At 39.5% G+C, this 24,271-nt stretch overlaps 2 protein-coding genes across 2 annotated transcripts in view; both read right to left on the minus strand.

The window, feature by feature from the left end:
* LOC134678390 (uncharacterized) overlaps positions 1-6,614 on the minus strand; it is a 104,203-nt gene extending 97,589 nt beyond the window's left edge. Inside the window, exon 1 of the mRNA XM_063536950.1 lies at positions 6,510-6,614. The gene's annotated coding sequence lies outside the window, so the exon portion shown is untranslated. The remainder of the gene's footprint in view (positions 1-6,509) is intronic.
* A 5,787-nt stretch (positions 6,615-12,401) lies between these two features.
* On the minus strand, positions 12,402-21,909 carry LOC134679170 (dual specificity protein kinase TTK-like). Its single transcript, XM_063538046.1, has 7 exons — positions 21,386-21,909; positions 16,588-17,015; positions 15,913-16,058; positions 15,069-15,229; positions 14,086-14,273; positions 13,161-13,308; positions 12,402-12,619 (listed from the first exon to the last, which is right to left on the minus strand). Exons 1-7 carry the CDS (start codon positions 21,840-21,842, stop codon positions 12,411-12,413), a joined length of 1,737 nt encoding a protein of 578 aa, XP_063394116.1. The 5' UTR covers positions 21,843-21,909; the 3' UTR covers positions 12,402-12,410.
* Between the last annotated feature and the right edge of the window lie 2,362 nt (positions 21,910-24,271).

Genomic DNA, 24,271 nt, shown 5'->3' on the forward strand with positions numbered 1-24,271 from the left:
AACAATGTCAAATAAAGGTAAAAGTATCAAAAATAAATTAATAAAATGATCGAATTAATAAACTAATCGGAGCTTCCGCCGGGAATGACCAAATGGCCATGCAACTTTTCATGCCATCTCTCTCTAGTCTGTATCTACTTTTTTATGTAATTTTAGAGACCAATGCAATGCTTGAGATTGTGACTACGCCGCCATACCTCAGAAACCGCGAACCATTCAAAAGGGAATTCACACGGAAGACGATCACAACAGTTCCGTAACGACCTAACTACAACCCCAACCACCACACTTACGACCTTTTCAAATCCAGCTACCAACTATTCCGTACCATGCTTCCGTGACCTGTCACTAAAGGTGACAAATCAAGGTACTTTGTCTTCCGTTTTCAGTTCTATGCTGCTATGTCAAGGTCGATTTTGGCTTGGACATGGGCATTTATTTAGGATACGATTTAGAACTTTTGTGTACTCGTGACGTATTGGAAATGTGAATGTGTGCACGCAATAGATTCTTAAATACCACCGACTTGAGTTGAGTCTGGTTTGGAGTCATCAGAGAACTTTAGCTTTACTATACTTTATTCCGGATATGATTAGACAGTAGTAAAAATGTGGCTTTCTATCACAGGAAGGTCCTTATGCTTCAAGTGCAATAAGGACGTTTCTGTAATTCCTATTGTGATAAAAAGGTGATTGCGGATGAAGCATAACCTCTTCTCTGATGGAAAGCACAAATCCACCACCACACAAATCCAAATCACAATTCGTTCTTTATAGTGCAATTTTAAAGATGTCAGTCAATATGTAACTCTATTTTAATTTAGATAGTTAATCAAAACATCTATGAACCGTTATCGAGGACTAATTCGAGGTTTTATAATTATTTACTTTTTATATATTTTGTCTATGTTTTATGGTATTTTGTTTTACCTTTTGTTTTTTACACTAGTTGTCATTAAATGCTGTTTGAAAAGCCCAGCTTTTTCGTTTGCTCCCAAATTTTAGCTATCGAAGTTTATTTTGTCCTGGATTCCGGAACAACCGTCACAACTTTTTTTAAGTTTTTTAATAGCAGGATATTGTGTATTGGGTAATATTATCCGCGGGCGCCATATTTATGGAGAAGGGTTAATTTTCAGTTAAGTATATGTGACGCCATATTTACGGTGAAGGATTAACATTAAGTGTCAGTCATATGGACCTTTTCCCGAAGTCAAAAATGTACCGAGATCTCCGTCTATATATTCCGTCGCTGCCATAAAGCAATGTCACCAGTCAGTCGAACGCGGTCAATTGGTACCCTAGAATTAAAGATGGCATATAATTGAGTCATTCTATGTAATCAATGTATGGGAAAATGAAACAAATTAATATAGTTTTCAAACCTGTGTGACGTGATACATCTAGGTGTACTGTTTAAAATTCACCACTCTCCCCCCCCCCCTCCACCTGACGCTCGACCCCCCCCCACCTTGAAATGTGTCCCCGTTGGTAGTTTTTTGGCATTCTCACGAAAACTATAATAGATATCAAAAAAGTGTCAAGGACAGAATTAATCCTCATTAAATTTAGAACAAAAATGGTCTTATGTGTTTTATTATAAGTTGGACGGTATTCAAGCTATAAGTACTTGTATAACCTTAAAATAACAAAATAACCATACTAGTATGACGAAATGCAGAATATCTTCAAAACGGCTAGACCGATTTAAATAAAATATACCTAAAAAATCACCGCAGTGAAGCCAGCTATCAAACAAAAGAAACTACATCAAAATCGGTTCATCCGTTTCGGCGTTACGAAGTCACAGGTAAACACAGAAATACATTTTTTTTTCAACTGCATCCAATAATTTTGTAAACCGATTAATTTTGATCAATTATTTTAATGGGATCATGTCCCTTGAAGTTTTAGCTTTACGAAAAGTTAAAAAACATGGAAAACGGCCCAGTATTTTTCAAATTATCGGCATTTTCCCGATTTGTGAGTGGTTTCGTGTTATCACGCGCACGAGTTGCCCTTGACCCCTATAAAACGGGGGGTAGGGGAGGGGTTGTTATCAGTCACTTATCAGAAGTTGACCGGTACACATATCCGCATATTTTCCCGTAAAGAAGACCTGTGAAAAATGGAAACCACTGAAGCTGAAGTCCGCCAAGTCGCCCAGCTCAGCTCCTGCAAGAGGGGCGTAGCCAACGTTCAGTAGCCGCCACGCTGAATTTAAGTCAATCTACAGTTTGCAGAGTTTACCAGAGGTTCCAACGAACTGGATCCTTTACTTCAAGACCAAGAAGCGGCCGCAAAAAGTGTACATCAAAGAGGGACGACCGCTTCATTGTCACAACATCTCTCCGAGATCGACACCTGACAAGCGTTGCCATCCAGCAGCGTCTGCGTGAGATACGAGGAGTGGCTGCCAGTCAGTGGACAATAAGAAGAAGACTTAAGAAAGCGAACTTGACACCCAGGAGGCCTGCAACGGGGCCCAGATTGCTGGCGCGACACCGTACAGCCCGAAGAGAGTTTGCAGAAAATCATATGGACTGGACCATTGAGCAATGGACCGCAGTTCTCTTCTCGGACGTGTGCAGCATATGCTTGAATGGATGTGACCGAAGAGGAAGAGTCTACAGAAGGCCAGAAGAACGGTTCGCCCAATGTTGCTTCTCCGAAAGTCGCGCCACGGCCCCCGCCAGGCACGAAAACCAGCTCTGTTCGCGCGTCGTAGGAAACGTCGTCCCAGAACATCACGGATCCACCGCGATAGGCGACCCTTTCGGAGTAGCAACATTGGGCGAACCGTTCTTCTGGCCTTCTGTAGACTCTTCCTCTTCGGTCACATCCATTCAAGCATATTCTGCACACGTCCGAGAAGAGAACTGGGGTCCATTGCTCAATGGTCCAGTCCATATGATTATCTGCAAACTCTCTTCGGGCTGTACGGTGTCGCGCCAGCAATCTGGGCCCCGTTGCAGGCCTCCTGGGCGTCAAGTTCGCTTTCTTAAGTCTTCTTCTTATTGTCCACTCACTGGCAGCCACTCCTCGTATCTCACGCAGACGCTGTTGGATGGCAACGCTTGTCAGGTGTCGATCTCGGAGAGATGTTGTGACAATGAAGCGGTCGTCCCTCTCTGATGTACACTTTTTGCGGCCGCTTCTTGGTCTTGAAGTAAAGGATCCAGTCCGTTGGAACCTCTGGTAAACTCTGCAAACTGTAGATTGACTTAAATTCAGCGTGGCGGCTACTGAACGTTGGCTACGCCCCTCTTGCAGGAGCTGAGCTGGACGACTTGGCGGACTTCAGCTTCAGTGGTTTCCATTTTTCACAGGTCGTGTTTACGGGAAAATATGCGGATATGTGTACCGGTCAACTTCTGATAAGTGACTGATAACAACCCCTCCCCTACCCCCCGTTTTATAGGGGTCAAGGGCAACTCGTGCGCGTGATAACACGAAACCACTCACAAATCGGGAAAATGCCGATAATTTGAAAAATACTGGGCCGTTTTCCATGTTTTTTAACTTTTCGTAAAGCTAAAACTTCAAGGGACATGATCCCATTAAAATAATTGATCAAAATTAATCGGTTTACAAAATTATTGGGTGCAGTTGAAAAAAATTTGTATTTCTGTGTTTACCTGTGACTTCGTAACGCCGAAACGGATGAACCGATTTTGATGTAGTTTCTTTTGTTTGATAGCTGGCTTCACTGCGGTGATTTTTAGGTATATTTTATTAAAATCGGTCTAGCCGTTTTGAAGATATTCTGCATTTCGTCATACTAGTATGGTTATTTTGTTATTTTAAGGTTATACAAGTACTTATAGCTTGAATACCGTCCAACTTATAATAAAACACATAAGACATTTTTGTTCTAAATTTAATGAGGATTAATTCTGTCCGTGACACTTTTTTGATATCTATTATAGTTTTCGTGAGAATGCCAAAAAACTACCAACGGGGACACATTTCAAGGTGGGGGGGGGTCGAGCGTCAGGTGGAGGGGGGGGGGAGAGTGGTGCATTTTAAACAGTACACCTAGACGTATCACGTCACACAGGTTTGAAAACTATATTAATTTGTTTGTCTCAAAACATATAATGACTGTATTAATAAGGCAGTTAAAAGGTAGAGCGAAGCTAACGCGACTAAACGGGACCGAGCGTCACGATCTGATAATAAGACGTTACTATTACTACACCACATTAGTGTAGTTGGTTAGGGCTTCAACCGCGAATGCTGACGATGGTTTGATTCCAGTCAGTCACCTACAATAATATGTTACACCTTACACAAAAATATCTGACACGGCTGCTGATACGATCTTATTTGTAGAGCCATAAGAGCGTGTCACATATTTTTGCGACCCTCGAAGAGTAGCATCATATTATTGCAGGTGACTGTACGTAAGTATTTAACTTGCAATGTTTCTGTTCGAGTCAAATTTTATAAGCGAAATTAGACACTCTTATTAGATTGAGTTGAAACTTCACATACATAAGTTGGGTGGACAATGCAATATCATATGGTGGTACCATATGGTCGAGCTGATCTGAAGATAGACACAGGAGGTGGCTATAGAAACTCTGTGATAAAACAACGCAACTCAATGTTTCGGGTTTTGTAGAATTAACTCGATGAGGTTACCTATTAAAGGAAAAGTACAGTCAGCGATAAAAGCTTGTATCAAAAAGGAATTCAAAACGTTTAATACGAATTACGTAAAAACCCCATCATTTTATTTGAATTCGTTAAAAAAGTCATATTAATTGCTTCTTCGTATAGGGTCATTCCACCATATTACTAAAAGGTCTTTTAAAATTAAACTTGGCCGTACACGGCCGTACACTTGGCCGTAAACCGCGCGTAGGTAAGTTTTTTGTGTACGTATTCGCAGTAAATGTCCTATTCAGCACTTTTTTGGTGTTACGAAACTTATTCAATGTTATAATTAAAGTCTGTGCGATTTAATAAAATAAACTGTCGAAATAGAATGACTTAGCTGGCCATATCGACATTATCGACATAGTTAAAGGTGAAATCTGCTCTGACAGAGGCCATTTATTATCAAAGTATAAATAATACTAATAGTAAAGTAATCAGTTTACCTCGATCACAGAATAAATAATATAATACTAGGTACAGAAGACTCACTCTCTATGAAAACGCGTCTGTTACGATCAGGACAGATATGGCCGCTAGGTGGCGACAGCGCCACGCGAGGCTTATGACTAGCCACCAGACTTGGTGTGGAACTGATGTACTTTTAGCTACCTGTTGCAAAGCGACGAAATCGTGCAGTGGAATGGGTTTATGCATTTTATTGTCAGGAATAGATTTTATTACCAATTTAATGTTTAATTATATGACCACATCAACATTTTTAAAGAACTTGCTGCGTCATGCGAACGGATAATGAATCTTTTCGATTAGTATTATTGCCATTTTGAAAACGTAATAAATCTAAAATAAAGTATAAATAGAAAGAGAAGGATTATGAAGGTAAACCAATAAATGTTTGATACTATATAGATGAGAGATACAAAAATCATGTTACTTTACAAAGATTTGTTGTACATAATTTTCTAATGCTTAAGTAATATCTACATGTTGTCTCTAAAGTCAGGCGACGCTAAATTTAATTTTCATATTCCATAATAAAAGATAATCAGAAAATTACCAGAAAACAACTGATTAAAGCAATTCCTTATTAATCAACGTAAAGTTTTTGCTGCCACCTCTCAGTCTATTAGCATTATTAGCAAGCAATTACCTAGTTAAACAAGATCAATAGAGATAGGTAAAAATATATTCGCAAAGCAAAGCAAATGCAATAATAAAATAAATATATGGAAAGGGAGATTAGGATAGATAGAAACTTGAAAAGGCATATTTTTTCATGCACGGGATACTAACATAGAGTTCGTCTAAGTTAACTTTGCACCGATTTGGATAGATCGAAATGAGGGGGGGATGTTATTATAAACGTCTTTTTCATAGAAATTAGACATTAATGATGACATTACCACACTTTGTCATTGCAAAAGTCATGCAGAGTTATCCTGGTCCGACTCTATTAATAGGTAGGCATATAAATAACAGTCGAATTAGTATTGAAAGCAGTTCTAGAAAGATTAGGAATATTTTAGTAAACAATAAGTACTTCTTTAAACAGGCAAAGATAGAGCAACAATACCGCAATTTCGTCCGGAAGAGCAAATTAAAAAAACAAGCCTTTCTAAACGGGTCTAACGTTACCAGCCTTGTAGACTGTTTCTGCATTTCCCAGCCTCGTAGGCTCGTATCTCGTTAGACAAGTTTACAAAGCAGCGCTCAGCAAAACATAAAAATACAATTGCAATGCCTTAGTTGACGTGGGCGCTTAGCGCTACCCTAACTTTGATCACTTAAACCTATTTTTATAGCTTAGCGAGGTCAAATTGTGTAATACATAGATTGAACACACCTTAAAAGTAACTATTATAAATCGGACATTAAATAAAAACTCACCTTTTTTCGTCGTTGGCGCGTAGGTTGTTCTAAATTTCAAAATAAACAAGCACAAACTTTTTTTTTCACGCGCGACGCAAGCAACGTGCGTTCGGTTCGGACGCGGAGCGCTCACTGCCGCCGTCGCCGACGGCCTTACCTGCGCGGGAGACCTTCTAGGTGTGTTTTTGGAAAATCTTCGGACAAGTGCAATTGTGCAAACCATCACACCTCATTTGTATCATTTTTAGACTTGAATTCTTGAGGTGTGACGTTTCAAAATGATCTTAAACTGACTCTATTTTTATTAGACGATCAAAGAAGATGGTCTGTTTCGATCTATAATTTAAAAAAGAAACCGTTTTAAACTCAAAAGATGACTTTGACATCACCTATTCTGAAAATGGCTATTTATTCCCTGGTATGTGTCTCACTATAAACATCTACGACCAAAAAACAGTTGTATTACTTGCATCCTATTTTTTTAGCTTTAATAATATTTTGGTTAAGGAGGATAGTATGGGTCACGTGGCAGCAAAATAATTTTCACCTTAGGCGTTAACACCCCCCTCCCTCACTACGCTTAATATGTAATTTTGCTGCCTTGTGACAAAGATGAATATTTTTTATTCATCATCTTTTATATTTTTTGTTGGCAGAGTCGATTAAACATTGAAAATGCAAATGGCGACAATTATCTTTTTAAAATCCGGTTCGAAGGATCAATATGCAGCTGTGTACAATATAACAGCAGTCAATGAATATTAAAGGAAAACCATAACTTTAGATAAATCATATTCGAACTTTTATTATTATTCTGCTGTACTTAACATTAGGTCAAAATTAACTGTAATCTAAAAATAAATATTTATATAGGTAATATTCGAAGTTTTTATAAAACTCGAAAACCTAATGAAAAACAAACGATTGCGTACAATTGTTCAAAAAATGTGACAGTACGTAAAAGTATGAAAAAGTGTGATAATGGCGGGGGGGGGGGTTCTAGTATAAAATCGGCTACTATGTTGTCCGTTGGCGACTGTACTACACTAAAGCAGGCGTGGCTCACAGTGGCGGTACTTCCATACAAGCCCAATAGCCGGGCTTGCCTTAGTTGCCTTACCGAAATTACGTAGTGATAAGATCAATAATCATCATTATTTTTAAACCGCGCGCCAAATGAACCCGTATTATGTATTAAATTCAAGCTACAGCGCGCGGACCGCGGCGCCAGCGTGTTGCAAAATTTTGCCGTGGCGCCTCTTCCGCGCGAAAGAAATCAGGCGTAGGATGAATATCTGCTGAGAATTCAGCTATCCTGCTCGCACTCGTCGGTTTGTTGCGGTTGCAAGCCGACGAGTGCGAGCTTGCTTTTTCGTCCCGCTCTAGGCGGTCTAAGCCTACAAACGCCATAGAACGATGTAACTATTTGTTGGTATGTATAGCAATTTTATAAGGCGATTTAAGCCGAGCTTTTGGTGTGAAGTTAGCTGCATAAGTTCACACGGGCACGCGTTTACTTCAAGTGTATTATCATTTGGCTGCTATTTAACTGATCACCAGATTTAATAAAATTTAATACCAAAAAAATCTACTTTACCACCCTAAAATAATGAATGATCACCAAAATTATAACACCATTTTAATGTGAAATGATTACCAATTTTATTACATCTTACTATCCTATTAAAGGAAATGACACCAAATTAATCATTATTAACCCAAAAATTGTAAATAATTACCAAATTTCAAACCCCAATTTAATGTCAATTGATAACCAAATTTTTACATCGTGCTATCCTATTAAATAAAATGACACCAAAATAATCATTGTAAACCCAAAAACAGTAAATGACCACCAAAATTAGAACTCCATTTTAATGTAAAATTATAACCAAATTTTAAATCTTGCTATCCTATTAAAGCAAAGCAAAATTTTCTAGTAGCATTTCGTTTCTGTATGGGTTGCAGTTCAAACCTAACCTAACCCACTTTTCTAGTAACATTTCGTTTCTGTAAGGGTCGCAGTTCAAACCTAACCTAACCCACTTTTCTAGTAGAATTTCGTTTCTGTGTGGGTCGGAGTTCAAACCTAACCTAACCCACTTCTCTAGTAGCATTTCGTTTCTGTAAGGGTCACAGTTCAAACCTAACCTAACCCACTTTTCTAATAGCATTTCGTTTCTGTAAGGGTCGCAGTTCAAACCTAACCTAACCCACTTTTCTAGTAGCATTTCTTTTCTGTAAGGATCGCAGTTCAAACCTAACCTAACCCACTTTTCTAGTAGCAATTCGTTTCTGTAAGGGTCGCAGTGTTAACCTAGCCCACTTAACTGATAGCAGTACAAACCTAACCTAACATACTTTTCTAGTAGCATTTCAGTATGCCTACCTAAGTTATGCGGTGCGGGGTACGGGGGTTGAGCAGGAGGGGCTAGTAATTTTGGCATCATTTTACTTTATTTGGTAATATGCATAAATTTTTTGGTATCATAGTGGTTTATTTAGGTGAAAATATCGCATTTATTTGGTCTTCAAGATTTGGTGATCATTAATGATTTTTGGTAATCATTCAATATATTTGGTATTCGAATACAATTTGAAGTGCAGTCGTAATTAAAATGGTGGTACATTTGTAATTTTAGGCCTTATTTTTTTGGTGCTCAGTAATTTTTTTTGGTAAGCATGATTTTTTTATTTAGGGTACCAAAGTATTCTTTGGTGGTCGTTATATTTGTAGCCTTATCATTTAGTCGAGTCGAAAGTAACGAAAGGTCAATTTATTTAAGTGAATTTGAATTAAGTAGTGAATGTGGATTTGTTCGTTTGTTGTGACGTTTATAAGTGTTGACAATGGATGAAGTTGTTCCTTGTGACGGTATGAGATGCGTCCACGTATTACTCGACGAAATCAAGGTAAAATCGTTAAACTTTGTAGAAAAACGGGATATATATCATTTCCGCGCCAGAACCAACACCCGACTTGTGTATTCTCAGATATTTAAGTCATTAAAAGAACATTTTGTACGGCCGTTTACAAAACACAAGGATTGTTGGTTTACTCCAATTACTAAGGTGTAATTAGAGTGACAGAGAAAGAAGCATGCAATTTGCAAATTTCAGTGTACGCGGTAGGCCCTCTGATATGTTTGTAAAATTCTATCTAGTAGTTATGGTAGTACCTAGTATGCCCTGTGCTGTGCGCTATGATAGCTCGCCGCGATACGCTAGCAAATTCATTTGAGTCCAAAGAGTGAGATTGGACATTTATTACGAAAACATATCTTTCGGCTTGCCTTACTCCTAAACCCTAGGCACGCCACTGGTGGCTCACTCCGCGATTTCGTCGGTTTGCAACAGGTAGCTAAAAGTACATCCCTTCCACACCAATTTGGTGGCTAGCCATAAGCCGCGCGTGGCGCTGTTGCCACCTAGCGGCCATATCCGGATGGTGTTAAGCAAAAATGTGTCAACCCATATTAATTTTTCAATAAAATGTCAACTTTAAGCTTCAGTTTTTTTAATCGACATCTTATTGCAAAATTAATGTGGGTTGACTAAATAAACTATGATATTTCAATATATTTGGTACCGTACGTTCCGAAAAAAGGAGAAAATATAAAGCATATTGTTACAGTATACAATTTTATTAGAAAATTAGTGATTTTTTAAAATTTTATTAAGTTAAATAGTTATTACAATTTTATTTATATACAAGACAATGGCTAATATAGGTATACATTATCTAAAATAAAAATAGCAGACCATATTTTGAGTTAATATCAAACACAATTACAAGACCGTTTATAATAATTATAATATAAAGCAATATATGTAAGCAGCAAAGCAGTATATTGCTTTATAATATAAAAAAATAGACATATGTACTTTTAGTGGGGTTCCATTGCAATATTCAAAAATTTAGGATTTTTCTCCACCCTAATGTATAGCCTAAGCCCTAAATCCTATAAATTTTCTCTTAAATAAATAATTCTAAATATCTAAATTAATATATTTATACACGTACTAAGTTAAAAGGTGACGACACAGGTTATACTAGCTCAGGGTGGTTATTCCCTGTCCAAATTTTTGGTACAATGTGCATTGCGTCTCACTCTCTCATTAAGCAAAATGTGAGACGCAAAAACACACTGAAAGCACACCGCTCGAGTGACGTGTGCGCTCACGATTTCAACAGTTTAGCGCACGCGCACATGCAAGTCTACGCACGCAAATACGATGTGCTCTGACCTTTATTTTTTTATTCTCTAAAAATCGGTTGTCCTAGGATAGCGGTGCCGTCATATAGCGGCCGTCACCGTACTGAATAATACGGCTAAATATGTGATGTATTTGTATGGAGATGGCCGCTATATGACGGCACCGCTATCCTAGGAAACACTCATTACCCCCTTATTCATAAACGCGCTACAAACCTTTATTTCATTTCATTTATTTCCTTGCTTTGTGTGTACAGTAGGTCTTATTGATAAATATTTTATGTCTCAACACAACCCTGAGAGGGCACTGCAATTCATTTACAGATAAAATATATGTTAGGGCTCATTTAGACGACGCGAGAACTCGCATGCGACTTTCATTACATTGCGGGTTTTGATCGGTCGATTGAATTGGACGTAACCAACTGTCCGCAATGTAACTAAATTCGCATGCAAGTTCGCGCGCCATCTAAATCAGCCCTAAAGGTCTCTGCCCACTACACCGTATCATACCATGACCGTAGTAGGAACGTGAGAGGCAGAATAAAAATATTCTTTATATTATACCGACCATACCCGTCGCGTGCCATGCACGGACCGTCAAAAATTGTCGGCGAGGATATTTTGCCGGTACCGAAACGCTCCGTGCACGGCACGCAACGTTGCCAGAACGGCGCTTGCAAGCGGCGAAACGGTGAGCATATGGGTTATAACCGCTTATGGTGACCGTTCTAAGCCCGTTTTAAACTCGTTGCCATATTTTTTGCTCGCTCTTGTCGGTCTGATAACTATTCGCTTGCTCTTTCTGACGAGTCTTGCTCTTGCGAATTAAACGCGGGTACTAAGGGGATGAAACGCGGATGCTACGGCGATTATAGGCGGATGCTATGGGGATGACACGCGGTTCCTAAGGGCACTAAACCCGTTATGTACGGATATGAAATAATGTGGACACGGTGTAGTGGGCATAGTAGTCGCGTTAAATTCCGTGCCTGATACGTTCACTCACAGCACGGTCATGGTATGATACGGTGTAGTGGGCAGAGACCTTAATACAGTCGTCACATATAAATAATGATATAAATAGTGCAGTCGCCATCAGAGTCGTGTTCAAAGGATCAAGGGGCTACCCGAGGTTTTCAGCGATTTTTGACAAGTTTTAAATTGTATCTCATTTTGCACTATACGAGTAGATAGAAGTTATCGGTTTTTCAATCTTTTATCTCCGGTTTTGTCCACCAGATTTTGAAAGAAATGAACAATTATTTTTTTTATAAATTTTTTAAACATTGTCTAAAAAGAAATATTTTTTTCGTATTTAGTTTGCAGGATGTTACATGTACGAAATCTACATATTTGGGTTCGACTTCGACGTCTCGAAAAACGTGTCCAGGGTCATAATTTTAAACATGGCCAGAAAACCAGCTTTTTAGCCTAAAATTATTGAACTTTGATGCCTCGAAGAGAATGAACTTTGAAGTAAATATGGAATACTATTTTGCTTAAAGCCGTTGCTGTTAATATAATAAGCTACAAAAAACATTACAAAACTAAGGGATTCAGATCGAAGGTCATTGGCGTGGGATAACCCCTTAAATACTATGTAAATATAAATCAGACAACATGCTAGCGCCTGCTCTTTCATTCGTACACGAAATTCGCAGTATATGAGGTAAGCGATAGTTCAACTAACCAAAACGCTTCACTCCTCATACACCTTAGCCTTCTGTAGCATCGCGAACTCCTCCTGCGACACGACAGGCCTCAACTTGTCCAGTAACGCGTCGGGTAAGGGGCTCGTGTTGTATTGGAGGTGCCTCATTTGTAGCAGCTGTGTGACGGTGGGCCGGCTGTGGGCGTCGTAGCGGAGGCAGCCTTGGAGCGCCGTGATGAGGGATGGTGGTAGTATGCCTGCGATAATGGACGGGCAGTTATTAGAACTGTTTATACGTTTTAATACTGCTATACTGAGTCTACTCATAAGAGGAGCGTATGTGAAATGAAGAAAGCAGAACAAGAGCTGTGATTTCAAGCATAGAGAAATATAATAAGAATAGAGTGGTCACTTGATTAGATGTCGACTACGAAAATAATAGTCGCTTTGGTGCCAAAACTGATGTATGGAACTCTATGTACTTTTTTCTCTATGTTTCAAGTTAACATGGCCATATAAGTACAGTATAAATAGTATCACATAATAAATATTACGACAGATATGATTGCAAAGTGGCGCAAGCGCGAGCAGGCGTCCGTTCCGTAACGGTGCGCGGCAACTACTACTGCTACACACCAAAATTGGTGTGGGCCGCATGTACTTGTAGCGACTCGACGAAATCGCGGAGTGAGCCACGCCCGATACTATTGAAAACGGGGTATTCACCATGATAATATATTTGTTTTTTTTTTGTGGTTATTATCTATTATTATTAGTTTTTTCGAGTTATATACTTACAGTCGACGGGCGGGTACGCGATGGTATGGTTAGGGTCCCTGATGGTGACCAGTTTCACCATGGTGGCGAGGTGTGCGAATGGCGTGTGGCCGTATATCAGGCTGTATAGGATGCAGCCTAGTGACCACACGTCGGAGTAGAACGAGACCTGGGGATAATAAACATTATTTCTTTAACTGGCATTATTTTATAAAGAAGTCAATGTTTGAACGTGTTGTAGAAGATATTTAGGGTCAATAATAGTTAATATGTAGTGACTAACAAAAGTAATGGATTAAGGACTGGTTGCACTAACCAAAGTTGACGGACTGGGCAACGTCAGTCAGCAGTGAACCATGAAACCTCTCATACAGTAAAATTTTGCGAACACTTTAACGGTGATAGAAGGTTTAGTGCAACCAACACTAAGCGCTGGTGGCCTAGCGGTAAGAGCGTGCGACTTGCAATCCGGAGGTCGCGGGTTCAAACCCCGGCTCCTACCAATGAGTTTTTCGGAACTTATGTACGAAATATCATTTGATATTTACCAGTCGCTTTTCGGTGAAGGAAAACATCGTGAGGAAACCTGTGCATACATCTGCGAAGAAATTCAAAGGTGTATGTGAAGTCCCCAATCCGCATTGGGCTAGCGTGGGGACTATAGCCCAAGCCCTCTCGCGCTCGAGAGGAGGCCTGTGCCCCAGCAGTGGGACGTATATAGGCTGAGATGATGATGATGATGATGAACCAACGCTAAGGATCGGCTTCACCACACCGTCTGTCACTGTAAAAGCGTTTGCTAAATTATATTGTATGGGAATGTTCATAGTTCTCTGTTGAGTGATGTTGATCAGTCTGTTAAGTGTGGTTGGTACAACAGGCCCTAAGAGATAGCCCTGAAAAATGGTACATGATAATGAGAGCATCGAAACTTGATAGGACCCACCTTGAAGGGATGGTCGCCCTCCCCGCCCAGCGCCTCGGGGCTGATGTAGGAGAAGGTGCCCTTGCCACAGGAGCGGACCACGCTGGTGGCGTCGCCGGACACGGCCGACGCTATACCGAAGTCGATCAGCTTCAGCCGACCGGATACTAGGAGGAAGTTCGCCGGTTTTAAATCTGCGTGGACTATTCCTGTGGACAAATGGATATGTTTGTTTAGATTTTTTGCTAAAAGGACGTATTTTTAACTTAGAAGGACAGTTTGGAAAACATTACAAATCAAATCCAATTAACGCTATAAACCTTTTAAACGGCAAGATCACTTAGGCTTCGTAACTAGATAAAGGACTGTGTAAGTAACCTTTCACACTTTCAAGTAAGGTTTAGACATTAGCTTAGTAGCTGTTTATGACATAAAGCGGTCAAAAGATTAGACATTTATCAGTTGTACCGAGGCGAGGGCAAGGTGGTAAATGGCCATATTGCATACATTACAATTATTGAATGACCGAACGCGAAGTGCGAGTAAAACGTCTCCATTTCAGCTTGGGCAGAACACTTTCGTATGTCCGGTCCTTATTTGAACCTTAAAACCACCATGATACAGTCGTTTATTAAACGACATTGTTACTTTGGCACGCGGTATACACGGGAGCTGATCGCTTGCACAAAAGAAATGACTTGTTTAACAGATTAGGGACTTAGGCGTAAAAATCATTAAAGTAAATTCATACTATACAATCTATACATCGGTTACTTTGCAAAGTAAAATGTTAGTCATACCAGGCGTGGCTCACTCTGCGTTTTCGTCGCTTTGCTACAGCTAGCTAAAAGTGCATTCGTTCCACCTCAATTTTGGGGTTTGCCATAAGCCGCGCGTGGCGCTGTCGCCACCTAGCGGCCATATCTGTGCTGATCGTAACAGACGCGTTTTGTTAGAGAGCGAGTCTTCTGTACCTAGTACTATTATTTATTCTGTGGTCATACCATGCTGGTGTATCTGCTGCACGGCGCGCAGCATCTCCTCCCAGTAGTGCAGCACGAGCGCGGGCGGTGCGCCGACGCGGTGCGCGCGCAGGAAGCACGCCAGGTCCGTCTCGCCCGCCTCCATCACCAGCCGGAGGTAGCTGTTCGCACGATCGTATTCACTGAAACACGAGTTGATTTTTGTCAATAAATGTTTGTACAATCTGTTATCGCCGAGCCGAGAGCGCCAGCTATACCTAGCATTCTATAGTTATATTACGGTAGTAGAAGTGAAATTGCGTTGTTCTATCACATCACTACACCTTATAAAACAAAGACCCCCGTGCGTCGCGTCTCTCTGTGTATTTGTATGTTTGTATGTTCGCGATAAACTCAAAAACTACTAAACGGATTTTCATGCGGTATTCACCTATCAATAGAGTGATCCTTGAGGAAGGTTTAGGTGTATTTGATAACCCGTGCGAAGCCGGGGCGGGTCGCTGGTAGTTCAAATGGAAATCTTTGGTCTTCAAATAAATCTGCTCAATGTTAGAGTAATATTACTTTGCCAAACAACCAAATTTGAAAAATGCCCAAAAGAATGTTTGAAAGTGCTTCTAAGTAATCTAGATTCAAAGATTTACCCACAATACTGACAATCGAACAAACTTTTATTGATGATATATGTATAAGTATTTTACATGTCAACACATTATATCTAATAGGATCGCACATGGTAATTTTAAATGAAATATTATTTTATCTACACGGTAAGTTATCTAAAGAAATAGGTAGAAACATGATTTTCTAAGTTTATTTTCTTCGAGATCAGTTGGCACTCGGCAGATATGTGTATGATACTCACTACTCATATAACTTGATAACTCGGTCGCTCTTCTGCAGGTTTCTCAGCAGCTTCACCTCATTCAGGTAGCCTTGCGCCATCTCGCGGTCCGTTGCTAGGTCCACGCATTTCACTGCATACTCGTTTGATGTGCTGATTTCTAATACCTGACAAATGTTTAATTTTAATAAGTCCATATTCTACTACTAATGGTAAAGAGGCATTCCACGATAATGTCGCATATGAGGCGCTATTCTTCTATTACTTCGGAAAATGTTGCAAAGGCGATATTCGGTCTGGTAATATTTAATGAATTGGCTAACAAAATTTGTACATATATATTTTTTTTAACGATGTACGCAAATATTATAACTTATTTGCATAGTGAGACACGATATAAAGCAGGAAGCAATACTAACATGTTTATTTAACATTTCGTAAAATACCTTTACCCTGGAGCTAGGCTTAGGATTTCATATATTAGGGAACAGTGGTGGGCAAACATATTTCATGAGGGGCCAAAACTTGAAGGAATTTCAGAGGGCCAGATTTACAGCAAAAATGCATTTTTATTATATTGCTGGCCATATTATACATATTTTTAATAACCCACGGCAGACCAGATAAAATCCTTACTTTGCCCACCACTGATATAGAAGATGGTATACATGAAGCATCATTTCTACTTCAACTCACCTTAAACACCTCACTGGACCCTCCCGCACCAAGTTTCTTAATGACCATATACTTCTTTCCTTTTATATTAATTGTCTTAAACTGTATTTTGGCAGAGCTTTTTGGGCCTGCGGGCTGTGATGGTGTCGCTGCCACGGATGTTTGTGCCTGATGTGTGGGCTGTATCCCTTGTGCCTGATGTGTTGGCTGTGTCCCTTGTGCCTGATGTGTCGGCTGTGTCCCTTGTGTCTGGTGTGTTTGCTGTGTCCCTTGTGTCTGCTGTGTCGGTAGGGTAGGTTGTGTCGGCGTTGGTAGCTGGGTGGATGATGGCTGAGAGTCAGCTAAGACCTCGGTGGGTGGGTGTACTATTGCACAGAATGTGGCAACCTCCCTTGGTGTGGGTGGTGCCATCGATTGAGGTGGGTCTTTGGCTGGTTCTGGGAAAAGACCTGTCAAGGTAAAAAGTGTCATATTAATATTGGTATAAAATTATTCAAGGGTAAGCTGGAGGTAATTTGGCCTAAATTAAAATTAATTGTTTATTAAATGGTAAAAACATGATGGTATATAGGTAGTATGAATATGAGTATAAATTAAACAAAATCATCAAAATTGGAACAAATCAGATCAGAATCAGGTTTATGAAACTATAAATCTATAAAAATTTGGCTTAACATCTATGTATAGCTATTTTAATTGATTATATATTTACATTTTCAATACTCCAAAATGTACAATGACAGTAAGGTAAGAAACAAGTTGGTATAGCAGCCCAAACATAAGTGATAACAGCCCTTTCAATAATTTAAAAATAAACATACCAAAGTCAGTGTAATACTTAATAACATCAGGAAAAGGTACTTTGTAGTTTGACAATAATTATCAATAGGATGGCTGTGTCAGATATAGCTTTCAACAAATTAATAGAGCCAAGCGAAGCGTACAAGTGAAGCACTGGTGGCCTGGCGGTGAGAGTGTGCAACTTGCAATCTGGAGGTTGCGGGTTCAAACCCCGGCTTGTACCAATGAGTTTTACGGAACTTATGTACGAAATATCATTTGATATTTACCAGTCGCTTTTCGGTGAAGGAAAAACACTGTGAGGAAACCGGACTAATTCCAATAAGGCCTAGTTTACCCTCTGGGTTGGAAGGTCAGATGGCAGTCGCTTTCGTAAAAACTAGTGCCTACGTCAAATCATGGGATTAGTTGTCAAGCGGACCCCAGGCTCTCATGAGCCGTGGCGAAATGCCGGGATAACGCGAGGAAGAAGAAGAAGAGATGTCTTATCAAAAAAAGACCAGGGCAAAAAAATTATAATTGGCGGGGACTTTAACTTAGATATACTGCAAAATACTAACCAATCAAGACGCCTTATCGATCATATGCTAGAATACCATTTTACTCAACATATTAAATTCCCGACCCGAGTTACGAACACTACGTCCACGTGCTTAGATCTGATTTTCACGAACTTCACTGATACCATACTGAAAACTGATGTATGCGACGGAGGATTTTCTGACCATAAAAGTACTGAAATAAGCATCCACATACGTAGACAACAAAGGGATAATAGCTCTTTCAAAATAAGTAAAAGACTATTTACTGAGGAAAACATCCAAGCTTTCAAAATAAAACTACAAGATATAGACTGGAACAAACTTATTAATCCGAATCATGACATTAACCAAAACTATAAAAAATATTCAACGACACCCTAATAAATATCCTTAACAACTGCATTCCTATTGAACAAGTCAAGGTCAACACACGTTTTAAAAAACCCTGGCTCACGAAGGGTATAAAAATCTCATGCCGAACAAAAATGCACTTAAAAATCTTAGTTACACAAACAAAAAATGATATACTAACTCGACATTATAAACAATATGAAAAACTGCTTAAAAAAGCCATAACCGCATCTAAGAAAATACAATACACCAAAAAAAATACGAAAGTCCGATAACGTAGTAAAAGCCATGTGGCAATTAATAAAAGAGCGCACGAACAAAATTCAAACACGCACTCGACAAAATATAGAACTAGCGATCCATAATAAACTTACGTCCGATCCTAATACTGTATCGAATATAACTTCAACACATTTTTTGCGACCGTGGGCTCGGCCAACGGAGGCAACCCACCGCGCGGCCGTCCTGTAGTTCTACCCACTGTAAACACATTTTATTTGACCCCGGTATACCCGAAAGAAATTAAATCAATAATAATGAAACTAAAAAATAAAGTAAGTCATGGAATAGACGAGCTGCCACCAATTATTTTCAAACAATGTGTAGAAGAACTAACTTTCCCTTTATACTTTTTAATAAAAATCAATCTTTTAATACAGGAATATTACCGGACCTTCTAAAAAAATCTTTAATTAAGCCAATACATAAAAAAGGTTCCAAAACTGACCCTAATAATTACCGCCCAGTGGCTCTCTTACCAACGACCTCAAAGATATTCGAATCCGCAATGAATAAACGCTTGTACTCTTTTTGCGAAAAATAAAACATCTTCGATGACGCGCAAAACGGCTTCAGAAAAAACCGATCTACGACTTTAGCAGTATATAAATACATCCAAGATATATTAACCACACTAAATGATAAAAAATACGCTATTGGAATATTGCTAGATATGTCCAAGGCCTATGACATGGTCCAACATGATATACATACCCTTAAATAAACTTTGGGGAATAGGGGTGAGGGGAATCACACACAAATGGTTCGTTTCTTACCTAAAAAATAGACAACAATATGTAGAAATTGAAAATGTTGACTTGACAACAAGACAAATTAAACGCATTCGATCTGACGTACATTATATGACCCATTCCATCCCCCAGGGTGGAGTACTCGCATGTTTGTTATTCTTAATATATATTAACGACATTCCAAAGTCTATAAGAAATGACTATACTTGCGTTCTCTTCGCAGACGACGTATCTCTCCTTACTTCATGCAAAGACAGTACGAGCATCAACAATGAAATAAACCTAAAGCTAACTTCGTTGATAAAATGGATGGAAGACCACAATCTAAAATTAAACATATCCAAAACCAAAATCATTCAATTTAGGCCGCATCAAAAAAACCCCCTAGACATAAAAGTAACGCTTAACGGCATGGAGTTGCATTGCACAGAGACAGCAACACTGTTAGGGTTTGATATTGATACTAATATAAATTGGAAAAAGCATATCGCCAAATTAAAAACAAAATTGTCATCTTTTATTTATGCATTGAAAGAGCTTAAGAGATCGACGGATTTTCAGTCCGTGCTTACCAGACGCTTACCGCATACTATGCGTACGCCTACTCGTGGCTTAAGTATGGTATAATACTATGGGGAAATAGTACAGATGTGAAAGATTTAATTATACTTCAAAAAAAATGTATTAGAATATTAGCAAATATTTACTGCCCAGAAAGCTGCTTAGAGTATTTTAGGGAATATAAACTTCTCACGCTGACCTCTATATAAATATCTTGGAGATGGGTAAATTTGTTAGAGAAAACTCAAACCTATTTACCTGTATCGAAGATCAGCCGCGGCGATATGAATCCCGATTTAAAAATAATCTGGTAGCAATAACAGGCTCTAAATTAAAATTATACAGCTCAAGCCTGTACGCCATGGCCATAAAAGTGTACAACAGAATAGATGTCAGTATAAAAGCAGAAAAATGTAACAAAACCTTTTTGACTAGACTTAAAACTTATTTGATTGACAAAAATGCTACTACAATTTAGAAGATTTTTTTACTGACCAGTCCCTTTAGCAACACCACTAATTTTGTGCACTAATTTTAAATTCGGACATTATCTGTATACTTACAAACCTTACTAGGTTGACATATTACATTTAAATATCAATCCACTTTTACTGCATTAAATCTACATTCTCATTATTTTTAACTCATTAACTTGACATCACTTAATAATCAATTCGTTGCCTATTTGTATTGATTACACATACTGACAATTAACTGATTCAATTCGACTTTCATATAAAAACTTGACTTACTTTCATATTATACACATAGATTTAAGATTAGATCCTACATACATACATACATCACTGGCTCAGTGACCCAAAGAGGATCTTGGCCTCTGACACAAGAGAGCGCCATTCTTCCCTATTCTGCGCCACTTCACGCCAGTTGGGTATTCCGTGGGCGGACAGGTCTTTTTGGGCTTCGTCACTCCAGCGGTATCTGGGATGCCCAGACGGACGTTTTCCGCCCGGGTGCCCCACATATGCTCTTCTCACAGCACGATCCTCCCCCATCCTCTCCAGGTGACCAAGCCAGCGGAGTCGTGTTGCTTTGATCTCGCCAAATATATTAGGCATCGCAACCAGCTCCTCTAGCTCCCTATTTTTTCTTCGCCTCCAAGTTCCATCCTCCTCTCTGATAGGCCCCAGAATCTTCCGCCAGATTTTCCTCTCCGCCACTAAGAGCTTGCTCTCTTCTTTCTGAGTCAGCGCCCAAGATTAGATCCTAAGCATGTAATATTGCTTTGCCCTCACAGGGTCCATGTGGAACTACCCAGACATTGTAATATCTATAGAAATACCATGGTTGCAATAAATAAATATGATATGATATGATATGATAAGAGCCAAGCGAACTCTGCAAAGTGTGGTCAAGCCATCATTAATGCCAAATTTCTATAATAATATGACATTTTCAATGACACAATGCAAAGTTAGCATAGACAGACTCTATTTATAACATAAGCACAAGACAAAAATTTGTCAAGAAATGTAACAGAGTTTAAAACTAATAACACACAATATCACTTACACCGGGCACTTTCCTTCTTGTCAACAACAGGAGCATGTTTTTGAGCATTTTGAAGGCTCTCTACGGTCACAGGCTGCGACGTGGAAGCCTCGATCGTCGGCAGCACGTCCACGCCAGGGAACCTGTACGCCTTGCTAGACCGACAGACGTTCTCCTTGTTACTAGCTCTCTCCGCTTGAATCGGTGTACTTTCTACCTTTTTCACGACGGGAGCTTTCACTGCGCTGCGATTCTCAGACAAAGGAACTTTAACACTACTCTTAGAGTCCGTGGGTACTGTCTTTGATTGGGGCTTCTTTGAGTACAAATCAAATGAACTACTACTGTCGTCCGAAGAATCACTCGAGTCTCGTCTGTTTAACGTCGCTGGCAGCGTCTTCAAATTAGCAATCAATGCCGCCATGGGCATCGGTTGGAATTTTATTGATTTAGACGTAGAATTCGCTTTGCAACTCATGATGGCAGAGTCAAAAACAAATTTATATAGTAAACTTTTATTAACGTTTCGTCCGTTGGGTTTTCGAATCACATTTGACTTTGACAAGTACAGTGCTTGGTGCTAAAATGCTACCACAGACTATACAAACATCATGCTGACATTTACTAGGGATGTAACACGTACCAGAAACTCTAAAATCGATATTACTGTGCTACCACAAATTATAAATTGTCAAGGAAATCGTGTCAGTAGAAAAAGGCGCGAAACTCTAATTTTTTATGAGACGATATCCCTTCGCACCTAATTTTTTTAGATTTTCCTGAACATACCGCTTTACATTACTGTGTGGTGGGCAAAGTGGTGGGTCGTTGTAAGTGGAAAGAGGTTTATCATTAGCCCCCTCCACACTCGCGCGCATATCGCGGCGCGAAGCCGCGAACGCAAGTGTGGCGTCGATGTTCGCAGACAGCGAAATCGACTCCACACTCGCGTTCGCGGCTTCGCCCGCAATTCACGCGCATAGTCTGGAGCGGGCTATAGATTTTACATGTAACTGGCATTTAAATTTATCATAGATTTTTTTGAAATATTCTGCGGTTCTGTCATATCACAATTGGCATTTCATTTCAGAAAAAAATAGAATAACGATATCAAAAATCGCACTGCTAAATGTTCCGGTTCTTCAAAAAATATTTTTTTTTTAAATTCTAATAAATTTTAGCAGGTGGTGAAGGATGCCCGTGTATTATGGAGGTTTCGTGGGAGGACCCCAGGGCGGAGGGTATTGCCTCTACTCTTATGGGTGTTGTCCTACGACCGGCGGCTGCCCCGGATGCGGAGGAGGATGCTGCTGCTAACGACTGCCAGGTACTGAGAGCCTACTGGGAATGCATCTTTCTATTTTACTCCAATTAAGGCGTAATTGTAATAGAAAAAGATGCCCGCAATTAGCGAAATTCGGACGCTCGACATGTTGCCTCCCTGTCGCACTTGTAAAATTTTCACGTGTGACAGGGAGGCAACACTTCGAACGAGGTTCATGGTAGACCCTCCAACTACAAATCGCTTTTTTGTAAGACCAAGAAAAGTCTGCAGCGATTTTAAATGCCCACGCAGGGCGTTATAGTCATAATTTCATATACCTATACGTCATAAGTTTGACGTTTAAAATAATACTTTCACTGCGTGGGCTATCAAAATCTCTGCAAACTTTTCTGTGTTTAACTCTAGATGCAATGCAGTAGTTAACTTCTGCTTGTATTTGCAGTTACCAGACGACGCTCGAGTGGTGGAAAACATCTACTTCCTCACGTCTTTCTTCCTGTTCTCACTACTCGCTGGCGTGGTCGCTATGGGGTACCTTGGGTTTATATCTATAAACCCTATATAGGCTTTTGGGATAGTTTCCTAACGAAGTCTCTTAACGTGGAGTTTAGTGTATGTTCTATGAAATTTTGGTGATATATTAAAATTTGAAAATAATTGACTTTTTTATTCCGATCTCGATAACGTTTAATGTTGGTCAAGATGTATTTCCGATCGCGCCCACAGAGCGCCAAGGGCAACTTATTCACACTTTAATACGTTCACTGTCCGTGCCCCATGTATGGGTCTCGGGAAGCCTCTATTACAGAGCCGTACCTAAGGTTGACAATTCAGAATGGGACAGTGAATACGTTAAAAACGTACAGTCAGCAGCAGAAGTCGCTATACACTCTAGGTGCTCAAAGAGAGGTAAACGTTTAAACTGTCAAAAAGTTGTTGACTGTCATGGTAGTATTTACTTGTGAGCGCTCAACGTGTCACAAATATGTTAACAGTCGCTATTCATTAATTTCTACACTTACAACAAGTCATTGATACCTTAGCTGTCAAAAAACCAATGGTATCTAAGCGGTCAACGTGTCAAATATATCTGAACAATATGGAAAAATAGACTTTAAAGCATACAAGTATGGTCGAATATTGAATAAAAGATAGCCATGCTAATTTCAGGTTTGCGTTTTGACAATCATCGAAAGCAGTACAGTCTTGTCATCACATACATCTATCTCACGTTTTGCCCTTCAACCATTTGACAGGAGCCTCTCGGTCAACTTACTGCAAACTATTTCTTTTAACAGAATCGTCAAGACGAATGACACATTGAATGACACATAGCAAAAGCTAACTGAAGCCGAATTTAGAGCCAATTGTCAAGGCACGTCGTGGTCTCAGTAACAGGCGTTTGCTTTTCAAAGCAGAGACCGCGGGTTCAAATCTCAGTCGTACGCACCTAGAGATTATACAGCTTTTTGTTTTTTTTTTTTGGGTTTCATTTCTATTATTAATTTGTGTCTTCTGGTTTTATGTTAATTTCGCATTAGTTTATATAATTTTTGAAGATAATGTCACATGTAGCGTAGGTATGTACGACTTTCTATCAGGACGTTGTAGGTTTGAACCCG

The sequence above is a fragment of the Cydia fagiglandana genome, chromosome Z (genome assembly GCF_963556715.1).
Source record: "Cydia fagiglandana chromosome Z, ilCydFagi1.1, whole genome shotgun sequence".
In the NCBI taxonomy this organism is placed as follows: Eukaryota; Metazoa; Arthropoda; class Insecta; order Lepidoptera; family Tortricidae; genus Cydia; species Cydia fagiglandana.

Coding starts and splice junctions, on each gene's coding strand:
- LOC134679170 (XM_063538046.1), bottom strand. CDS start 21,842: ATGAGTTGCAAAGCGAATTCTACGTCTAAATCAATAAAATTCCAACCG. Junction 14,274..15,068: donor GCAGCAGATACACCAGCATG/GTATGACCACAG, acceptor ATTTGTCCACAG/GAATAGTCCACGCAGATTTA. Junction 13,309..14,085: donor AGGGCGACCATCCCTTCAAG/GTGGGTCCTATC, acceptor TATTATCCCCAG/GTCTCGTTCTACTCCGACGT.